General features: G+C 41.7%; 1 protein-coding gene across 5 annotated transcripts in view; it reads left to right on the forward strand.

Annotated features, from left to right (window-relative positions):
* The window catches only part of WHRN (whirlin), a 112,607-nt gene that overhangs the window by 45,159 nt on the left and 43,861 nt on the right, over positions 1-23,587 (forward strand). For 4 of the 5 annotated variants that reach the window (XM_075184882.1, XM_075184883.1, XM_075184878.1 and 1 more), the window contains one exon: positions 21,951-22,169. The exons of the other annotated variant lie outside the window; for it this stretch is intronic. In XM_075184882.1, the coding sequence (XP_075040983.1) occupies positions 22,104-22,169 (66 nt within the window). In that variant the 5' untranslated portion in view covers positions 21,951-22,103. The remainder of the gene's footprint in view (positions 1-21,950; positions 22,170-23,587) is intronic. 5 annotated transcript variants of the gene reach the window in all.

Consider the following 23,587-nt stretch of genomic DNA (forward strand, 5'->3'; position numbering starts at 1 on the left):
ATATGAGTGACATCACTACTTTCCAGATATAAGAAAGACATCACTAAGCACCAAATATAAATATCATTTCCAGGAGTTTCTGCTTATCTTAATGTCACCTGTGTATTATAGGACACCATGGTTCACCCTCTACAGCGTGGACAAGGTTAACTGGGGTTTGCGACACAAACATGTGTCCGCATGCTATTTTCGGTGTGTACCATGATCCTATTTTTGTAAAACAACCAGCTAACAAAAATATTCATCACATTTTAAAATGATTTTCTAAAAGTATCTAATTTCCAAGCAGTTCTCTTTTATCAGCACTAAATTGTGTGACTACAGTGGAAAAAAAAAAGGAAAGACAGTAGTGGAATGATTTATTGGTCCCTTAGGTTACTCCATCTGGGCACCGCGCCGAAAAAGTATTAATAACCGCTCCTCTATTGTAACACTTGAAGGATATTTTTTAGGCTTAGTTGCACTTTAAAACTTACTAAATTTAATTTACGCTAGCTCACTATAGAGTGTTTTATTAAAGTGGATGTCAATGTTCTGGCCCCTCACTGATGCTACCCTAGATATAGCTGTCAGAGGGGAGTCCTTCCATTGGGATCATTGCCATTGCCATAAAACTTGACCTTTTAGGCTTATCAGTTGGCGTTTCATTCAGCCCTTCAGCGTTAGGCTTGCTCTGAACCCTATATGCCGAAAGTCTCTGGTTGGAAGTGCTAGGCTGGGTACACACTACAGAAAATTTCTCCCGGTGTGATATTGTTAACGATTTTACCAACGACTGAAAGTCCCGATCAGCATGCCGATTCATGTGTACACACTACACACGTTTTACATGATTTACCTTCAGATCTGTGCTCTTCATCTGTCATAACCATCGGCTGAAAAGATTGTAACTCTGCAAATTCTATGGAGCTACTCATTGTGAGAATCGGCACAACATCGTTTACCGAGATTTTTAGTCCGTTTATAAAATCAAATGAAACTAAACAATGTGCTTTGGAATGTTAATCATTTTCACGATTACCACCATTCCGACACTGAGAACACCTACAAGGAAAATCCGAATGTTTAAAAAACAGATTTAAATCTAACCAGACTTACCTCCAAAGCGACGCTGTACATCTCCGATCGCAGCAGCATGCTCCCCGCAAGTTATTCCGAATACACAGATGTCCGGCACAATACTTTGACGTTATCGTGACCTGAATATATCTTAATTTAAAGCGGCAATGGAGGGACCCATCAGGTTAAGTGTTTAAACACTTAGCCCGACATTAGGAGCATACACACTAATGCGATATCGGGCTGAGCAGTCATTTATCTTGTGATTGGCTCCATAATCAGCTGAAAACCCTGTGGTGTGTACCCAGCTTTACTCACCTTCATGCAGTAAAAATCAGAGTTTGTGCCACTTGGCATGATCTAACGCAGCGTTGGCTAACCTGTGACACTCCAGGTGTTGTGAAACTACAAGTCCCAGCATACCCTTCCAGCGATAAGCTGCTATATATTGGCAAAGCATGCTGGGACTTGTAGTTTCACAACACCTGGAGTGTCATAGGTTAGCCAACACTGATCTAACTTCAGCTCTAGCCAATGACAACATACATATCACTTGGATTTCCGGTTCCCCCAGCCTGATTGCTGTAATGGTTATACAACGGCTGGAAGAGGACTGTGATTAAAGGTAAAGGTGGGATCGCAGGTTATGGATTCACATCTTACTGCTACATAAGGGGGAGTTCTTACAATAAGATACGTGATGGTGGCCATGCCCTATAAATGTTGATACAAACTAACAATGGACAAGTTTCTTCTATTGAGACCGTCAATCAAGCAGAATTATACATCAGTGAAATCTAATTAGGTGTAGTCCCCTTTAAAATCTATAGAGTACAAGGTAGATGGCGCACAGGTGTCACATTAATCAATACATAGTAAACTAATATCATGGACATATTTGTTCTTGGCACAACTTATAACAATCATTTCCTTCCCTAAGATAATCAAATTACTGTGAAGAGTTCTACAAACTGTAAGAGAAGCCTCCTGTGATAACCTGCTGTATATAAACCAGCTGAGACCCACTTGTCTTCGGCCAATAGATGATTATGTTTAGAATTATAGTGGAATAAAGATACTTGTGTCATTCCCTCTAGTGTCTATTGGTAGTGACAATATCCTCCCTGTCATTGTTACTGCAGTATGGTCTTCTGGTTACGAGATCCAGACGTTACTAATCCTGTACTGTGATGGTTACACCATTCAAATCCATGTTGTTACCTAACTCCATTGAAAATTAAGAAACCCCATCAATTCTGTACTTAAGAGGCCGTAGTAGACCACTATAAATTACCATTATTTATTTCAATTTAGAATTAGAGGAAATTTCAGCTGGTTGTTTAATTCTTATATCCAACTAGTTTAATGATTAATGATAGTTTAGATCAGGGTTGTCCAACCCGCGGGCTGCATGCGGCCCAGCATGCCTGTAAATGTGGCCCAGCAGGAGTTTTGGTTGTGGCAAGGGGGCAGCACTGTTAATGAAAAAAAAAATCCTGCAAAAAAAACAAAACCTTGCGGTCACGCCAGCTGGCGCTCTGGCTCCCTCCCTGGTCTCCTCCTCCGTGCGGCGCTGGCAGTGAATGTCGCGGGTGATGTCATCACACCCGACATCCATTGCGTAGCGCAGCACAGAGGATTCACCCGCGCGAACTATCAGCAGCAGTATCTTATTGTTGTTACTCTGAATTTGGACTTTCTGCACCATGCAATTATGAACTAGCTGTGTTCTCTGTATGTATCTAATATAAATATTAAGAGATGATTGTATTTTTAATATTTTAAACCATTTTAAATGTGCAGTGCTGAGTAGGGTGAAAATATCACCCACTGTTACCCTCATCGGAGGCTGCTCCATGAGCCATTTTCCCGCCACCCTATCATTAAATCTCTGTAGATTTCTATTAGTCCTCCTGATGCTACCTATATCGGTGACCATTTTGCCAATAAAAAAAATGATTCATGGGTGCAGAAAGAGAGGAAAAAAAAGTTTTTGGCATTTAATTCCCCGAACCCCACTAAGGGGCAGATGCAGGTAAGTTAAATTGTAGCTGGTAATGGGACTACTGCTTTAATCATGATTCTGCAACAGGTTTCCTAACTCTTACTAACTTCATTTCCAAGTAAGTTTAATATATTAACTATGTTTTCTATGGTTTTTTGGATGATCAGCTATCGTTAGTGTTAGTGTATTTTATGTGCGGCCCAAACCAACTCGTCGTCTTCCAATGTGGTCCAGGGAAGCTAAAAGGTTGGACACCCCTGGTTTAGATGTAAGAATTGTGTTTCAAATAGAGAAGCATTTGACATAATCTTCCTGTATCATTAGCTGTTTATATAGCGCCACTAATTCTGCAGCACTGTGCAGAGAACTCACTCACATCAGTCCCTGTCCCATTGGATATTACAGCCTAAATTCACTAATATATATACACACACACACACACACACACACACACACACACACACAGACACACACACACAGCAATTTAATAGCAGCCAATTAATCCTGCTGGTATGTTTCCTGGAGTGTGTGGGAAACCAGAGCACCTGGCGGAAACCCACACGAGAACATACAAACTCAACACAGATAAGGCCATGGTTGAGAATTGAACTCATGACCCCAGTACTGTGAGGCAGAAGTGCTAAACACTAAGCCACCATGCTGCCCAAACAGGAGTGTGGCATAATTCTGTCCATATTTGAAAATATAATACTGAAGGGTATAACCACAGGAACCATATTTTAAACATTATACCGAGATAGATGTTTCAAAATCTGTTTCTAAAGCTAGGTACACACTACACGGTTTTCGTCCAATAATCGGCTCAATCAGCCGACATACGACCTCTCGTTCAAAAGTCGGGTCAGTGTGTGCAGTGACACAATGGTCGAAAGTCTGCCCAAATGGACGATTATCGCCTCATTTGGTTGGTCGTACAGTTTAATATTTTTGTTCCAATCTCGTTTCCGTTGTGTAGTGTGTATAAACTTCCGACCGATCCACAACAGTGAGTACGAAATTACAGTCATTGCTCACGACAACATGGCTGTAAAAAGTCGCTAAAGGAACGTCCGCTCTTCCCTTTATCGTCCTAAACAAGGCTAGTGTGTATGCAGTCCATGGACCGAGCGATCGGATCATCGATCACATGTAGAATCGCTCGGCATAAAAAGTTGGTGGAAAATTCTGTAGTGTGTACCCAGCTTAACACTGAAAAATAACCACTCATTGAAAAATAACTACTAAGCCACCGTTCTGCACTCAATAAGGTTAGATAGTCCTATCTCTGCAACACGTCTTTCTGTAACAATAAACGGGAGTTATCTAATGATGACGAACATGAGTTCATGACATTATTTGCAGGGTTGTTTCATTTGACACGCGTTGGCTTTGAACTGCCATACATGAGAAGATGGGTAGTAACACTGTTTATGCTACATTCCATAAATTACGCTCAAGGTTTATCTCCTCTGACACTTTTCTTGCTGCCTTGAGCATACATTGTGGCTTTAATTGGATCAGTGATGTTTAGAATACAGGGAAGAGCCTCTGTCACATTAATTGGTCACGATTGCTCGTCTGATTAATCCAAAGCAGGGAGCAGACTGTGTGTCAGTGTGCACTGGGGGTGGGTCATTAATCCCTGTGAAATATGGTCCTGCGGGGGGACATTATGTGTCAGGCAGCATTGAGATATATATGTCAGCTATGATTTGGTACAAAGGAGAGTTAATTGAGCCACGTGAATGGAGAACAGAGCAGAGATACAGTATGTGGTATCTGGAGAGCTGTAACTGTGTATCTCATTTATAGCGAAAACATTATCTTTCCTCCTAACATATGACACGGCCATGGCAGGGCATTTAAGATCAACGTAAACAGAGACACTCACTCTTTAACAGATGTCTAGGCACAAATCACCAAAGAGCACTGGGCAAATCGCTAGTGGCGCGTGGCAATACAGATGAGTGGTTGCGGCTTTGTCGAACGTGCGGCTGTATTTTCATACACGAAAATCCATCTAAAGAAGAAAAACATGCATAGGGGGGTATTCAATTGACTGCAAGGTCTTTTTTTCCCCCGTAGCGTTAAAAAGAAATCACCCGCGGGTTTTTAGTTAGCGCAGCGCAAAAACTCGTGCAATTCAATTGAAAAAGAGGAAAGGCTGCCCCCCGCACGTTAATCATTGTGTTTACGAGTTTTTAGGGGAGTGAAGGGGAGTTTTAACGTGGTCATGTATAACCAGGGCCGGATTAAGGTATTGGAGGCCCCTGGGCTAAGGGGACCTCCATTACCCCGTGAGGGCCCCCCCCCCCCTGTGATCGGAGCTACCCCCCCCTTGATCGGAGCTGCCCACGCCCCCCCAACACCCCCCCCCCCCCCGTGATCGGAGCTGCCTGAGCTGCCCGCGCCCTCCCCCCCCCCCCCCCCCGGCACTTACCTCCTTCTCCTGCGCGCTGTACGCTCTTTACTGAGGAGATCTCGTGAGAGTGAGACTCACGAGATCTCCTCAGTAAGGAGACTACAGCGCGCCGGAGAAGTACTGCAGGGAAAGTGCTCAGCGCCCCCGACCGATCAATACTGCTGCTGAGCACTTTCAAGAGCCCCCTGGATGCCATAGGCCCCTGGGCTGTAGCCCAGTTAGCCCTATGGTTAATCCGGCCCTGTGTATAGCACAAAAAAAAAAGGATTTGCATACATTTTCATACATTAGATTTCATTACACATTGATAATATCTACATTACAGTACTTTCTTTAGCATATTTTTTTATTTAACTATCTTTTACTATAGAATCATCTATACATGTCAAAACATATAAGTACAAACATATATGTACTAAAAACATACATAAATATAATTAATTAGTGTTTTTTTTTGTTTGTTTTTTATGGGTTTTTTTTCCATTATTTTTTCATAAGAAAATAAACTATTACCTGTTAGCATTAGTGATAAACATAGTTTATCTTTTTTTTTCATTATTACATGATTTGAAATACTTTTCTTAGGTTTTTTTATTTTTATCGCACCACAAAGAGGTGTGAGATAGAACAGCATATTTGCCTAACGCGCCGCGTTAAAAAACAATTGAATAGCTTTTAACGCGGCTGCCTCTCGCACACCCTATACTTTCAATAGACGTTCTACTGGAGCGTGAGAGGACCGTTTCATGAAAAAATACTGAGCATTAAAAATGGAACTGAATCGCGGGTAAAGTTAACCCGCTCGAACATGATACAAAACAGCGTTAAAATGACTTAGCGCGGTCTTAAATGAAAACTCTCAGTCAATTGAATGACGTACTAACACATGCCAAAAATGACCAGCACAGTGTATCCATCAATGGCCAACATATTATTCCCCAGCAATAAACATGTTATATAGATGAGCTGCATATTAACACCCAGCAATGACCAGCATTTTCTAACAAGCAGTGAACAGCATAATATTCCCGGCACTGACCAACAGGGACGCCGAGAGAGGTGGGGAGGTACAAATTCCAAGGGGCTGGGTCTGCCTGGCGGGCCCTGGAGTGCCTGTGGAGTGGGAGGAGCCACCAAACTGGTGTGGCTCCTCCCACATTGGCATCTATGGAAAGAGTCCCAAGAAGTTGCTGTATTGAGGCCCTAAATTCCACATGGCGGCCAAACTAACCAGCATTTAATGTTTACTTATAACCACCGGGTCCACCCAGGGCCGGATTAAAGGAATGGAGGTCCCAGGGCTAAGGGGGCCTCCATTCTCCTGTGAGGCCCCCCCGTGAGCCAGCCGGGCGCCCCCCACCCCAAGTGCTTACCTCTTTCTGTTGTCCTGTCATTGTAGTCCTTCCTTGGCACGCTGTAGGCTCCTTACTGAGGAGATATCGTGAGAGTGAGACTCACGAGAGTGCCGCGGAAGTTGCTACAGTGACAGTGCTCAGCAGCATTGATTGGTCCGGGAGCGTCCCCGTCCCCTGCACCAATCAATAATGCCGCTGAACACTGTCAAGGGCCCACTGGATGCCTGAGGCCCATGGGCTGTAGCCCAGTTAGACCTCGGGTTAATCCGGCCCTGGGTCCACCTTTTACCACACTCTCTGACCAGGGATATTTTAAATTCAACATCTAGGTTAAATGGAGAATAACCTTTAATGAATGGGGATATGCTAAAATGTATTTTATTAAACCATCCATGCATATATATATATATATATATATATATATATAGTGTGTGAGAGAGAGAGAAAACAATATAAAGTGTCAACGTATACCTTTAGTAGAGAGAAATGTCACCATGATATAATTATAATTTAAAACATATAATTATATTGTCCATAGATTCAAGCATTAGATCAAACATGAGTAACTTGGATAAATACAGTGATAATTGTGCTAGTTATATAGCGATAATAATGTGAAGGGAAGACTGAATCTTTGAAATAGAATATGTCAGATGAAGCCATGCCTGTGCATCTTATATAAAGAGACTATGAGGACCTTGTGCAATGTAAAGGAAGACAGGTAGTGTGACAGCAAGGGAAGTTACTGGTTATACAGAGGGACATTGCAGACCTAGCAGCACACCCACTTCAAAGACTGTCAGCAGCCAATTTTACAGCTCCAGAAAACCACTTGACAGATAACCGCACATCTTTCTAAGCTTTATTAGTATTGATTTGAGGCGCATAAAAACTGCAGCTTGACAGCTTTACAGTGCTTAATCTTTGCATTTTACAGTTTGATTACGATTGAGAATCAGGGATGTTTTTTAGTGTGTGCAAAGGAGGCATTCGCCCAGGACCATCTTGGCCTCTGGAGACTGCTTCCTTCCTCCCTGCCAGTATGACTTGTGGTGCAGATTATGGGGAACGGGAGAATATTGTGCAAAGCAAAACAATAAGAATGTACAGATCATCGTTAAAAAATCTGCGTTGTATGATGTCATGCGTTTGTCTTTGAAACCCATAGAGATGACATTTGGGAGGTGCAGATGTTTGTATCTTTGCAACTAAATATTTGTCTGTCCCATAGCAAAATATGGTCACAAACATATGGGGGTATATTTTCTAAACTGCGGGCTTGAAAAAGTAAAGATGTTGCCTATAGCAACCAATCAGATTCTAGCTGTCATTTTGTAGAATGTACGAAATAAATGATAGCTAGAATCTGATTGATTGCTATAGGCAACATCTCCAGTTTTTCAAAGCTGCAGTTTAGTAAATATACCCCGTGGAGCTTTAACTGGGAAGGTGTACCACCCTCAGTGGTGGGCCCATAGCAGACACGCCCCTTGCACCTATGGTAGTTACGTCCTTGGGGACAAGATATAAAGGAGATTCAACATGCTGAGAGAACTTAGACTAGGTACACACCACAGACAATTTCTCCCAATGCGATATCGTTAACGATTTTACCAACGACTGAAAGTCCCGAACAGCATTCCGATTCATGCGTACACACTATACACACTTTACAAGATTTACCTTCAGATCTGTGCTCTTCATCTGTCATAACCATTGGCTGCAAAGGTCGTGAGCCTGTAAACTCTATGAGATATGCCTACACTGCCAGTCGTGAGTGTATACACATTGCAGAATTTGGCCAACATCGTTTCATCTTTTATAGAGATTTTTAGTTCATTTATAAAATCAAACAATATGATGTGCTATGGTACGATAAAAGATGATTGTTGGAACGAACACACTAATGCAATAATGAACCTAATAGTCGCATTACATTTTTCTGTAACCCTCTTTCTGCCCCCTCATTTTTCTGTAGCCCTCTCTTTCTCTGCCCCTCCCCCGCTTTCTGTAGCCCTCTCTTTCTGTGCCCCTCCCCCGCTTTCTGTAGTCCATATTTGCCTTCTATGCTTCTTTTCTCGCTTCTCTGCTTCATCGCGGCTCCTCTCACTGGCAGCGTTGTGACGTCACGCCGCTGCCGGAGCCGGAAGCAGGACACACACTAAGATGCGGTGCTGCACTGTAGCAGCATCGCAGAGAAAAAAAAATAACATGTTAAAAAGTTAATTAAACTTTGAAAACCTGTGGAAAAAAGGTGCCGGAACGCCGTTCTGAGTGATCTATGACAAAAAAAGCCCTGTATATGTTATATGTGTGTGTGTATATATACATATATATATATATATATATATATATATATATATATATATATATATATGAAAACAGGGATACTCTGCACTCTCCAAACACATAATTAATGCTGTACCAAGTACTGTTCTATAGTAAAAACAGGGAATGTTAGTTCCACATATTGCAATATATGTTAAGCTGACCAACTCACGCCAAAGTCTTCCCATTCTGGTCAGTCCTAACATGATCAAATGCTATGCTATTTTATCTGGGCTTAAGGCTTACCTGCACACAGCTTTTAAAGGCAAGTCTTTCCCTAGCACTAGCAGCCATGGGAGACCTGGGACTCACCTGACACAAGTTGGAATTAATTAATGTAAAGAATGGGGTGCAAGAGTCATGGGACTTACATTGTATAAACAAAAACAGACATAGATCCTCTGCACTCACCATGTACAGACTGGGGTGCAAGAGGGAGTTGTCCACATTGTATAGACAAGAAAACAGGGATACTCTGCACTCACCAAACACATAATTAATGCTGTACCAAGTACTGTTCTATAGTAAAAACAGGGAATGTTAGTTCCACATATTGCAATATATGTTAAGCTGACCAACTCTGTTTTTACTATAGAACAGTACTTGGTACAGCATTAATTATGTGTTTGGAGAGTGCAGAGTATCCCTGTTTTCTTGTCTATACAATTTGGGCAACCCCCTCTTGCACCCCAGTCTGTACTTGGTGAGTGCAGAGGATCTATGTCTGTTTTTGTTTTTATATATATATATATATATATATATATATATATACACACAGGGAGAGAGAGATTGTCACCAACCATTAATGTCGGACATAGCTGCACTAGAATGGTTTATTTGGATTTGAGCATCCATCTGAGAATGTAAACGCCGTCTCAACAGTGTAAAAACTGATTGTTTATTGTTCTAATACCCACAGGCAGCTGTGAAGGTGAAAAGGATTACGCCTTTTAATAAAAGATGAAGGCTAATTTAATCTCCCCCACAGCCTTACATTGATCTGACACCCGCAAGTCTCTTTCATTCCTAAATGTATCTCTAGAAGCATCGTTTGGCCCAGGGCTTATTATAAATCTCATCTCCAGTATAAATAAAGTGTACCTGTCTTCTGATCCTGCTGTTATGATAATGTGTGTGCTCCTTCTGTAAAGTGTTCTGTCACTCATCCTATTATACCCGGCAATAATTCTGCCTCCGCACCAGTTAATTAATTTTTTGGTGTGATATTAGTTTTAAAAATGTTCTCGGTGTAGATTAGACTGATTTCATTTCTAAACATGAGCCTTGTACTTAATTAAAGAGGTTCACTTACAAACATTATTACAGATATCCGGATTCACTTCTGTAATGTTGCAGTTAAGCACATATCGGGCCTGAGTCGTTAAAGAGCGCATCTGCATTTTGTTTTTTGCTTATCGTCGGCACATTCATTCTGCACATTCCCAAAACCGGACTATACGCCAAGGACCGCAGCCGTGTTCAAGTCATCTCGGAGCGCAAAGGACACTTATTGCACCCTACGATTTCAGGGTTGGAACGTGGAGTAGAAGGGGCGGATGTACGTAGACAATGTACAGTAAGGGCGTTCTCATGCAGCAACATACAAGTCATCCTCCGGCGCACGCAGAAGTAAGCTGGTTTTCTGCCGGATCTCTTGCTCCAGCTACAGGGCTAGTCTAAGTCCGAATACTAGTTATAGCGGCTGAGTTTGCATGCTAAAACATGTGTTTGCAGGGCTGCTCTGCAGGATACGCACATGTCAGCTCCTGTAGCTCCGGCGGGTGCAACGGCATTACAGCTGCTGAACCCGCAGGCTCTATACAGTGTTAAAAGATAGAAATGTTTTGTTTTTTTAAATGTGTGTAGTCCCCCTCTCCCAATGGTATTAACCGTTGTGCTACCAGCCTAGTGCTGGTAGTTGCAAAATCAGCGGGATAAAAAAGCATGGTGAAAGCATTAGGGCTCTTCCCACACCCCTGGCCGGTGGGTGTGGGCTACTGAAAGTGTAAAAAAGGACTTAAACTCTATTTTAGTATGTGGAACTACAGGCTGCCATTAACAGTCTGAGCATGCTGGTGCTTGTAGAACTACAAGCACTAGCATACCCATAGCAGCCAGGGAATGCTGGCACTTGGAGAACCACAGGTGCCAGCATGCCCTGACATCCAGGACTTTTACAGTCATAGGGCTTGATTCGGACATGGCTGCGTGTGCTCGAGTTCGGCACGCCCCTAGTGTATAATTGCTACGGCAAAACGCCCCTTCTCCGCCCAGGTCACTTCCCAATCTCGGACGTTGTACGTGTCCTTTGTGTCTGCTGGTGCACAGAACAGGGCTGCATTAACGGCTTCATCTCCCGGTTCTGAGCACGTGAAGAGTGATTTTGCAAACAATATGCTCAAAATCATCAGATACGTGGCTTGATGAATCAGGTCCTTAAAGAACAGCCTAATCATTGTTTGTAATGAAAAAAAAGCTTAAAAATCCCCTTTTTTAAGATTTACATATCGTCTTATTAATGCCTATATTATATATTATTAACAGATGACATTGTTTGAATAGTTTATTGTATGTGCGTTCTTGAGTGAGTTATTCTACATAGGTATTGTACATATCCTGCATTGTTTGTCTAGTAGAGGAGAGTAAACCTACACCCGTAGTCGTCAGCACACGTATCTTCATATCCGTTCCTTGATGACTTTGAGCTCATGGATAACTCAGGCCCACACAATCATACTTAACATAAAACACAGCTTATAAACTTACGATTAGTCTGAATTCTGACCCTGCTCTGCTTTTCTGAGCAAGCGACACATATAAAGTGAAGCCCTTATGGGGCAATTCCCGTCATCGAGTAGTGAGCGGGATGGGGGCATAAAAGCGAAGAGGGATCGTTGTGGGTGCTGACTGCCTAGAGACCAGGAAGATTCCACGAATTTCGGAAGTCTACCCTTACAAATTCTTGTAGGCAAGTATGTATGAAACCCATTTTCCCCTAATAGCACCACAGTAGGCAACCAGTGTCCAGGGCCCCACCTTTTGTTGGAAACTCCGCCAATCTATCAGCAATGGGAATTTCTTGTGTTGCAGTAAAATTTTCAGTTTCATATGTGCAGAAATCCTCTGTGCTCTCTTGCGTCACAGCAGTCATTGGATAGCTACAAGTATCTGTCCAATCATTGCCCTTAACAGGACCTTGTGTTTGAGCTAGTTGGGAGGAGAGGAGTTTTACTGCATAATATAACAAGTGAATGGAGTTCCTGGAGTTCCTTTAAACTGGCCAAATACAGTCTGTTTGTTTGGCCTGATTGCTGGATCTCTAAGCAATTTGGCTACACGTGTCTCGGCGCCTCTGAATGTCAGTAGCATCATATATCTCACAACATTTCTGTCCCCACCAGCCGGACAGGGGTCATGGCCACATCGTGACGGGGGCTGTGGTCACACCTCCAGGGGGCTGGCTAGCTCTGTAAAGCACTAGGCTGCCCATTACATACCACCCTTCCTCCAACATTTCTATCCACCGGATAAACATGTCCCTGGATGGGACAGCGGGTCAGAGCCCAACAATCGTGACTGTCTGGCTGAAATCGAGACAGTTGGGAGGTACAGAATCACTGTCCATACCGCAAAAAAACTCATTTTGCACTGATCTAAGTAGGGGAAATATTAATCTATTTATTATCACGACTCCCGATTGTTGTGATAAGTCTGTTTTTTATTTTTATCATTTAGGGCTGGTATTTATGAAAACATCGCTGAGCCATAATCAACTGTTCTGCTGATTTTTGGCCCAGAACAATAATAGTTCCATTACTACGGGCTAGTCTTTGCAGATATCCGTATGCCGAAGTAGGCTGGTGCCTGCAATGTGAGAATGAGTCTGAAGCTCCTGGTGTAAGTGACGTAACATAATGTAAACCAACATGGTGGGTTGTGTGTTGCTCTTGGCAGCCTATACAAGGTCTCTACCTCATTTCACCCTTCACTTTTGTACTTAATTATCATTTGTACACGTTTCATCAATTGGTCCTGGTCTGATTCTGTTGACTAGGACATCAATGTCATCTTGTAACCTCGAACTGTTTGTGGTACAGCCGGCGCTCTCACTATCGTTACATAAGAGCTGTCATTACCGGCAGCATCATCATCACTATCCTCATCATTCTGTGTGCTGGAGCTGCTGTAGGGTCTACAACAATAACTGAGTTAGTGACAGCTTCTTGCACTAATTAGATTACTCTGTATCTCTGTGGTTTTTACTGTCCAAATATGGGCTTTATAAGTAGGGTCAACAGTAGTAGCAGCAATCAGTCCATATAATCTTCTTTGCATCTATCTGCCAGATTTTTTCTACAGTGTGATTCTAATGAACAAATTAACACTTTATATTAGTGCAGTGTGCAACAAAGGATGAACCTACTGCGCTGTAAACAACATTGTTCCCAGTACTGCAAAACATATAACTTCCCTTTACAAGGCAGCGCCGCTTTAAATTTTAGCGTCAACTCGCCGATTTCTGGCGACTTGTACAAATCAGAGTATGATACATTTACCCCCAGATGTCAAAATGTTGTGCTGAGTCATCTGTATCATCAATGGGTGTCTAAGATTTTTGCAAAGCACACAACAATATATAGCATATGTAGGTAACATTGGCACACAGCGATAGCTGAAATTTAAAGGGGTGTAAAATGGAATTGTCCTTGGGCCCTCCCACCCACCCTTATGTTGGATCTTATACAGAACATGCACACTTTAACAAACCAAGCACTTCAGCGACTAGGAGTGACACTTTTGAGGCTGATGTGCTTGGTTTGTTTGGGCCCCCACAAGACAAGCTAACAATGGGCTTAAGGCACCTAAGGTAAGAGTGCTGTTAATGAACTCTACTGTGGCAAGATGTTGTTGTCATCAACTTCAGCCTCATCTTCACCGTCATCAGTGTGTACATCATCACACATTATTCATCACCGCTGGCATCCACCATTACAGAAGTCTCAGTATTTTTATGTAATTGGCGGGAAAGGCCTTCCTAGTGGAAATTGAAGTTCATTTTTATGAACATCATCCACATTTTGAGGAAGTAGCCTCCTCTGCCAAGGTTCCCGGCTGTGCTGAAAACTCTTTCCGAGTACACACTGGAGAGTGGGCAGCTTAGGCAGTGCAAAGCGAGTTGGTACATGGGTCTCCAAATTCCCTTTTTTTTACGCCCAGTATGTAAAGAATGTATGTCTGATGTGTCTATTTCTATGCTGTTGTGAAAATAATCCTCCACCATCCTTTGGATGTTGATAGTAGGATCAGGTGGAGTCACGGCAGAGGTGTCACGTTTTTTGGTCAAATGTTGTGCTGAGTCATCTGCATCATCCCTGGGTCTCTTTGACACGTAACACTTGAGCTGTCATCTTGCTCACCAGGAGCCCCTTGCTTCTCTTCAGGTCTGGATCAGTTGGAAAAAAAGAGAAGATATAGCTCTTAAACCGAGGATCAAGCACAGTCGCCAAAATTTAGTGATCTGATTTCAAGATTTTGATAACTCTTGGATCCTGGAGAAGCGAATAAAGTACTTGATCTACAAGTTCGACATACTTAGCGTAATTGCTTTAGTTAATCTCTTTGTTTCTCAAGCTGCTTTTCCAAAAGTCTAATTAAGGGAATCACTTGACTCAACCTAGCAGTGTCTGAACTTACTTCACAGGTGACTACTTTGAATGGTTTCAGCACCTTGCACAACACGGAAAGTATTCTCCACTGCGCTTGAGTAAAATATATCCCCCCTCCTTTCCCAATGTCATGTCTTGTGGAGTAAGCGTAGATGGCTTTTTGATGTTCATCCATCCGCAGAAGCATATACAGGGCGGAATTCCACCTTGTCACCACCTCTTGCTTCAGTTGGTGGCAGGGCAAATTAAATTGCTCTTGTAGCTGCTGCAATCTCCTACATGCTGTTGCGGAATGCCGGAAATGTCCAGATATTTTACGGGCCACAGACTGCATCTCCTGTCATTTTTTAAAAAGCTCTGCACCACCATGTTTATTGTGTGAGCAAAACAGGGAATGTGATGAAATTCACCCAGCTGTATTGCTTTCAAAATATTGGTGGCTTTATCAGAAATTACATATCCTGAGGAGAGTGCAAGCGGAATAAACCATGTTGCAACAACATCCCTTAGTTTTTGTAACAGATTGTCAGCTGAATGCCTCTTGGTGAAGCCGATGATACACAGTGCAGCCTGCCTCTGAAAAATGTGACGTACTTGGGTACATGCTGCTGCTGTTCCTGCTGGTGAAGGCGAATCACCAACCCAGTGGGCTGTCACAGTCATGTAATCTCTAGTTTGCCCAGTTCCGCTTGTCCACATATCTGTGATTAAGTGTACAGTGGGTAGAATGGCATTTTGTAGCCCAATAATTACATTTTTACGAACCTTCTATTAGAGGTGAGGAATAGCTTTTCTAGTAAAATGGTGTCGTGATGGAATTTGGTAACAGGGACACACTACCTCAAGTAACTGTCTAAAACCAGCTGCATTAATAGTGAATATTGGATGCAGATCTAATACTAGCATAGTCGCCATGGCGTCTGTGATCTGCTTTGCGACTGGGTGACAGCTTTCATACTTGCTTCCTCTTGCAAAGGATTGTTTAACAGTCAATTGTTGAAAAACTACTAGTAGTCTTCTTCTTGGTCTGCTTCTGCAATGAAAATTCACCCCCCCGCAGCAGCAGCAGCAGCGGGGCTAACGCTCAAGAATTCTTCTGAGGAATCCAGGATAGTGGAGGAGTCATCTAGTCTTAGCAACTTGTATGCAGGACTAACTCCGATCGCTACTGAGGATATTGATAAGGACGGTGTTGTGGGGGTAGATAGCAGTTGTCGGGATCTAGTTGAGTGAAGGGACCTAGCTGATGATGGACTGCTTGTTGTTATATATTTAGCTTAAGTTTTTGATTTTCCCAACAGCTTGCCATGAACTCGCTTCAAATGGTGTAACATGGATGAGGTTCCTAGATAGTTAAGGTCCCTACCTCTACTGACTGTGGCTTTACAAACGCTACAAATGGCTAGACAACTGTTGTCAGGATTTGGGTAAAAATAATTCCACACATAAGAGGTGGATTTTTTGGTCTTATGCCCAGGCATGACAATAGCCTTCTTCTTATCACTGCAAGAACTACTTCCACTGGTGCAGGACTTACACAAACAACATCATCTTCATCAACATCCTCATTAGCGGCCTCGTCAGCTACACAAATATCCCCCTCATCCTGTTGCAATTCCAAAGTGGCATCCTCAATTTGTGTGTCGACGGCTACACTTGGGCTGTTCATGCACACATCTGCAGAAATGCTGAAAGGGGCCTTCTTTATGGGTACACTATCAGACAGGTCAGGATTTCACATAGCACTCGTGGATGGACTCTCCTCAGGGATTAGTGTCATTTCTGAATCTGAACATACATTTTCCTGTAATACCTTACTGTTTTCTTCCAACTTGGCTTTTACACGTAAAAGTATTTGGACACCACTTTTGGATTCCGAATGACAAGGTCTTGCTTGGTCATGACTGACCTTACAAGAAGATGCCTCAGTGACAGAAATAGCATGCATAGAGAAAGGCAAAGGCCTCATTCTTTCCTTGCTACTGTGTGTGTAGAATGGCATGATGGCAATTTTATTTTTTTCTGCAGGTAACTTTGCCTGGATTACAGGTATTTTTTTCTTGACCAAGGTAAAAAGTATTTTTTTACATTTTGGGTTCCGTAACTTAAAAACACTATGCACTTTAACATAGGCTTTACCAGATGATGTAGAGGGATTACTATCATAATGACTGGTGCCAGCAGCTGCTTGGTGCTCCTGGTCTTCTGTGTACCGCTGTGAATCTATTTTGATAACACAGTACAATGTGACTGCAGATTAAGAACAACACTGCCAGCCCTATTATTTCTATTTCAGCAATGACATTAGCAATGGAGCAATGGAGCTCTCCTGAATGTCACAGGAGACTTTGAAGAACACTGCTCCCCCTCCGCTTTCTTTCCTACCTATGACGCTGCCCAACTGCACTAGAGACTGCCAAGAACTGTGCTACCCCTTCTGTGTCCCTCTGTGAACTGGCGCTGGATCGCCGTGAAGAGCGGTACTTATAAAATCCAAAACTTCCAAGATCCGACGTTGTAACAATAACGTTTTGCCTCGTTTTCAATTCCGAGGGGGGCGAAAGTACCGAGCCGGCTCGGCTCGGTACTCGGATCTGCTAAGTTTGGGTGTGTTTGGTTCTCGGAGAACCGAGCCTGAGCATCTCTAGTTTAATCTGTTTTACTAATGTGGCGCTTTTACATGGCATCAGCTGTCAATTTAGCGGAAATGCATGCAGCTACAGTATTGATTTTTCATGTTAGCATCTCGAATCGTTAAACAAGACTGTCGATAAGAACCTACTGCTGTGCTGGAACAATATACATGCTGTCGGTATCTGTAATATAAACATGTACTGCATGTTTGTCCTCCCAATAGTCTCTGTACCATCATGTATGGGGAATTCCGTCTTGTGAGTGCATCCTGAACAAACTAATGATCTGAAACGCCTTACACTGATTGCAAATCATTAAAGCTTTCCTCCGTGCTTAAAGAGTGATTAACATACACTCATACACTCATTTATGCAGAGCTGTACTATGCAAATCACCCAACACTTGGAAATAGCTGTAACCACGCAAGCTCCACTGTCACATACAACCACATGGAATATCCCATTGTGTCTGCAATGTGTCTGCAATGTGTCTACCAGTGTGGTTGGTGTTAGAAGCTTTTCCATTCAATACTGCAATGCAACTGATTTTTTTCATCAACCTACTGTGCTATTTAACTTCTATACAACTGAATAAATGACTTAGCTGTCACAGGTGAAAGCTAAAACATTTGTTTTATCATCACCTTCTCCTCCATGTCAAGTGTAAATTTGTCAGGGGAGAAGCGACGTGATGAAATGCTGCATTTTGGCTCAAGTAGCTGTATCAGTTCAATGAGGCTAGCATGCTCAGCATTTAAATCAGGCCGCTGATCCATTGTCATCGTCTTACCAGTAGCATTGTGATTTTTTTTTATTCTCTGTTAAAGTTTATATATTGCTGAGTCATTTAATGTTGTTTGCATTATCCTGGAACTTTGCTGAGCAACGGAGGTTTCTGTTGTGGGTGATGTGGGGTCCACTGTGGGAGAGGGCTGCAGGTGAGGCAGTGTCTGATTGGGAGGACCTTGCTTCTGTTGTTGCCTGTAGGTTGTGGTTGTTTGAGAGAAAGAGGTCATGGATGGATGATAGTTTGTTATAGACAGAGGGGCATATGTAGAATTGGATGTACTTCAATTTGGTTGCATCTTACAGTGACGACTCCTGTGGAACAAGGGAGGAAATGAGCAGCCAAGCATAGGATGATTACAATAAGGGAGGGTTCACGTAATTGCGACTGAAGTATACCTGGACTCAGACCGACGCACCTGTCTGGAGGAGTTTCAGGTGCAGTAGTGCTGCTGCAGTGATATGTGCTGATTGGCTGGACTAGTTAGCCACTTCTGATTGGCTGCATTCATCTTCACTCCTCCCATTGTTAGTACTTAATTCATAAGTGTGGCTGCTATATTACATTATGTTGCAGCAGTTTATTTGCATTACTTAAATTATATTTCTAATTGGAATAGGGCAGGAAATAATTCCCATTTGATTCTTAAAGAGAAAGTCAACAGATGTCTATATTTCATTTAATTTGTATTTGTATTTTGTACAGCAGCAATCCCATGACAAATGAGGTGTATTTTTTGATATAAATCACTGTTGCAGGCTATAAGAAGAAACTTAGTATTTATCATTTAGCTTGTTTTGTTTCTTCAGGCTGCTATTAATGATTTATAATTCTGCATAATTTTCACAATGTTATGTACCATGGCAACCACAGTCACATGGCACTACAAAATCCACCCCTACTTCCCACTTCCCCCATCTGCCATCACATGACACAATGAGAATCTGAGTCTGTGGGTGTGTGACTGTCAGTCGTACTTGTCTGCCCTTAAGAGAGATTTTGAAAAGGAGATAATGATTTGTATCAGTTCAGCTAAGACCAATGATTTTAGTGCATGCTTAAAATATACTTTCCTTGCTATTTAAAGAAAGAATGCTTTGTAATTAGCCAGTGCTACCCATGATTATCATAGGAAGATCTTTATATATGTAACAAATATATGTTTGTGAGCCAGAACCCATTATTACTGCATGTTAGAAAATAGTGTAAGTGGTATATTTACTAAACTGCGGGTTTGAAAAAGTGGAGATGTTGCCTAAAGCAACCAATCAGATTCTAGTTATCATTTATTTAGTACATTCTACAAAATGACAGCTAGCATCTGACTGGTTGCTATGGGCAACACCTCCACTTTTTCAAACCTGCAGTTTAGTAAATATACCCCTAAGAGTGAATGCATTTCTTTGAAGGATTACACCAGTTTTGTATTGTATTATATTATTATTATTATTATTATTATTATTATTATTATGATCTGAGCATTGTCTGTAGCTAAAACTGGAGAATATACAATCTGTTGTTTAATTGTGTTTCTATAGCAAATGTTTTAAAGCTAAAACACAACAAATATTTTTTTTATTTGTGGCGTGTCTGTATTAATTCACTTTGAGGCTCCTTGTGTACATATCCTTTGTAGTCTCCTGTCATTTGGATTACATTTACAGAGAGCTTTGATTTGGCTGGGGAATAGACAAGTGTAGTTGTGCGTCTGCTTTTTATACAGACGGAGGAATAATGCTTCGGCTGCTGTGCAGAAAAAGAGATAAAATCCAACTCTCAGCTCTTCAGATCATTTTTAAGATTCTTTAGGAGCATCGCTGCTGCTTAGCAGGATTGTTTTCTTGTAAACAGTCTCAGTTTACGGGCTCTGCACAAGGATGTGTAAGAACAACACTTGTTAAAAGCGTGGACAATCCTTGTAGTTTGTCCTCGGAGCATTCAACGTGTGTTCTCAAACTCTCCCTTCGGCATAGTGTACTAGGTACTTAATAAGCCCTCGTATAGAGTGCTGTTGTATTCTACAGGGCATCAACGCTTGTGAAGCCTGCGGGCAACTTTGAAATTGATGTTAAAAGAAGCGAATGCTTGTCAAGAAGTCTGTGTGTACTAGAGAGGCTCAGGTTCGGTTCCTCGGGAAGCGAACACACCGGAACTTAGGGGATCCGCTCGGTACTGTCGCGCGCCCTCGGAAATTGAAAGCGAGGCAAAACATCATCGGATCTCGGATCTCGTGAGTTTTGGATTCCTTTTTAAGATCCAAAATAACGGTGGATGGGAGGGAGGGCGGACCCACCTTTTTCTTATCTGCCAATGTGTCCTAGATGTGCTAGGAACTGCCGTGTGTTTGTGCCATTGCTTCTGTCGCTAACTATCCAGCCAGGTCGCTGCAGTATTTGTCCGAAAGTGTATGAAAATGATATTGTGATCTGTAAGGTGGTCAAAATTGACTACAAATGACTTGAAATTATTGTTATTGAGGTTAGTAATAATGTAAGAACAAAAAAAGAGCAAAATTATGTGATTTTAGCATACTTTAGGATTTTTTCTAAAAAATCCAAAACCAAAACACGAGGGTGGTTTTGCCAAAACCAAAATACAAAGCTAATCCAGATCCAAAACAAAAACCAGTTCACGGGAGTCAGTGATCATCTCTAGTAAAAAGACGTTTATTGCTTTACAAATGCATGTTGAATGAGTAATTATAATGCCTGTGTGTGCCATCATTTATGGTTCATCCCTCTCTGTATTGCACAGGAAGATACAGGGGTCTAATAAAGGGGCCAAAAGCCCTATCTTGGGCAAAAACATGTGTTCTCGCTGGAGGTAGGGCTATGCCCTATACATAAAGGGGTAAGATATTTAAAGCCTATTTAACAAGGACCGAGATAGTACAAGTCCTGCTGCAACATGCTTTATTAATTGAATAAAATGTTTTATCAAAGGACAATAGTTTTTAAATAGACTTTAATAATTTTTTTTAATCTCTATTTAACAGCTGCCCAGCCGAGGTTCTAATGATAGTTCGATAGGCGATCTTCTATCGCCACTATAAGTAAGAGAATAGAAAATCTGCTGCCGTCCCACCGCATTTTAATAAATAGACCCCGCTGTCTTGTCCTGCGCAAATGTAATGTATAGAAAGGAGAAGCCTAACTTGTACCGTGCAGCAATATAGCTAAAAGGCACTTTGATAATATGGGTACTTTCTTTCCTGGCTCTGCCCAGGTCATAACTTAGTAAATATAGGTCTAGCGACTTGGCACACGCGTGTACTCTATGTTCAGAATTTCCACTCCAAGAGCACGTATAGCGTTTGAACTGTCTTGCAGAGATCAATGATTCCTATTAACCTTCACATATTCACGCTCTGTACTTGTTCCGTTCAGAACGCAACCAAGCGGCATGTAGGTCACAGGGCTGGAAGCTGTCAGAAGTTCCACCACAATTATTAGGAGTATGAAATCAATTATAGACCCTTTAACATGCTGAAATGTAGCAATGCACACTGTTTTAAAGAGGCAGCATCACACTGTACTGTTAGGCTTGACAGTGAAAAGCCTTTTGCCAAAGAGGAAGTCACAGCCATATTGGAGTAATCTGGATCCCACTTTCCCTGTAATAAAACTACTAAAACGTTATTGCATTTGTACAGTCCTCAATATACATGTTCTGTGTCTCTGTGCTCATTCTTTTAGGCTCTTCGGGGCTCCCAGAAGCTGGCTCTCTCTGTGCTATCATCAGGCCGAGTCCCTGGTGGACACGTCTCCAGTCATATCTACACCTGGATAGATCCACAGGGCCGCAGTGTCTCCCCTCCTGGTGGACCACCAAACCTTCACAGCCCTTCCATGGGGGACCCCGAGAAGGAGAAGAGGAGTCACCTCCAGCTACTTCAGGAGGGGGATGAGAAGAAGGTGTGGGGGTAACACTAATTCTCTGCACTCACTATATAGTTTTATACACTCACTATACACACTGCTGGGAGAGCCAATCAGTTTGCAGCTATATCTCAATGCGTTCAGCAGTGTTAATGTCAGATCATGATTTCACACTGACTTTTGACCCAGCTGAGCTACGTTTCTTAGAAGGGTGATTGCTGTTGACCATGTTGAGTAGATCTCGATCTCACAAGTGGAGACGAAGCATAAAGTGTGTCCATAGAAGAGAACTTGTGGTCTAGTTACCATCGGTAACTATGGTTTATTATACAGACAGCAGGAAACCAGAACCTCACCATTACAAATTACTTAGATTTTAGAAAGGCTGACTTTAGACAAATGAAAAATCACATTGAAGAGAATGAATAAAAACTTAAGGGGCATATTCATGAATAACCAAAGAGCCCTATTGCCGGTAGATTTGAGTGGAGAAATCTATTTAACCATCTAAGGATGGTGCCGTTCCAGGACAGCGATAACAGAACAAAGCCATTAAAAATGCTTTTTTATTAGAATAGAACAGTTTTTTTTAAAGCATAAAGGTAAAACAAAAAGTAAAATAAATTTTGCCTATTTCTAAACTGTTTTTTTTTTTTTTTAATGAAGTTGAAATGAAAGCCTAAATCTGGTCCAGGACAGTATTGCCAGGGCCGCTATTGCTCAGCGGCCTTGGCAATATTTTCTTTTTAAATCACAGTAATAGCTGGATTTATATTGCTGTGAGATCATGGTGATAAAGAAAATCAGACTTATCACTGCGATGAGACTCTCAATACTCAATAGACCCCTAAATCTAGTCCTTGCATTGCCATTAACTAAACTTTTTAACCAATCTCTGCTGACAGTTGAAATTCCAGATGACTATAATCGCAAAAATAGTTTTATTACACAAGATATTAGACAGGAATATGATAATGATAGAACTGTAATTATCACATCAATAATAGGGAAATTAATCTAATCACTTAAAAAATGATTGTTGACTATTTAGAATCAAGCAAATTACAAGAGCTAAGGCAACGTGGGCTTACTGTTGGGAAACCATGGCAAACAAATCTAGTGGATTTATTGAGATTTTAGCAAGGCACTTGATACTGTGTGCCACAATAATATAATTTATTACCTGAAAATCTTTGTAAGTGACTTAAAAGACGGTGGAATGGATAAAGGTATGACGCTGAGCTGAATTGACGTCAGTTTGTGTAGCCTAGATTCTGAAAATGTGATTGGCTGATTGAGAATTCAACTCTGAAGCTGATAGGTGCTTTCTGCATTGATAGGTTATAGGTTTATATTATATTATAGGTTTTTTGTAATTATATTTTTTTAAATAGTTTTTTTGTTAACAAACTTTTCTTGTGCTTATGACCTGGTTGTGTGTATGAGTATGTGGA

Source organism: Mixophyes fleayi, chromosome 9 (genome assembly GCF_038048845.1).
Source record: "Mixophyes fleayi isolate aMixFle1 chromosome 9, aMixFle1.hap1, whole genome shotgun sequence".
Lineage (NCBI taxonomy): Eukaryota > Metazoa > Chordata > Amphibia > Anura > Limnodynastidae > Mixophyes > Mixophyes fleayi.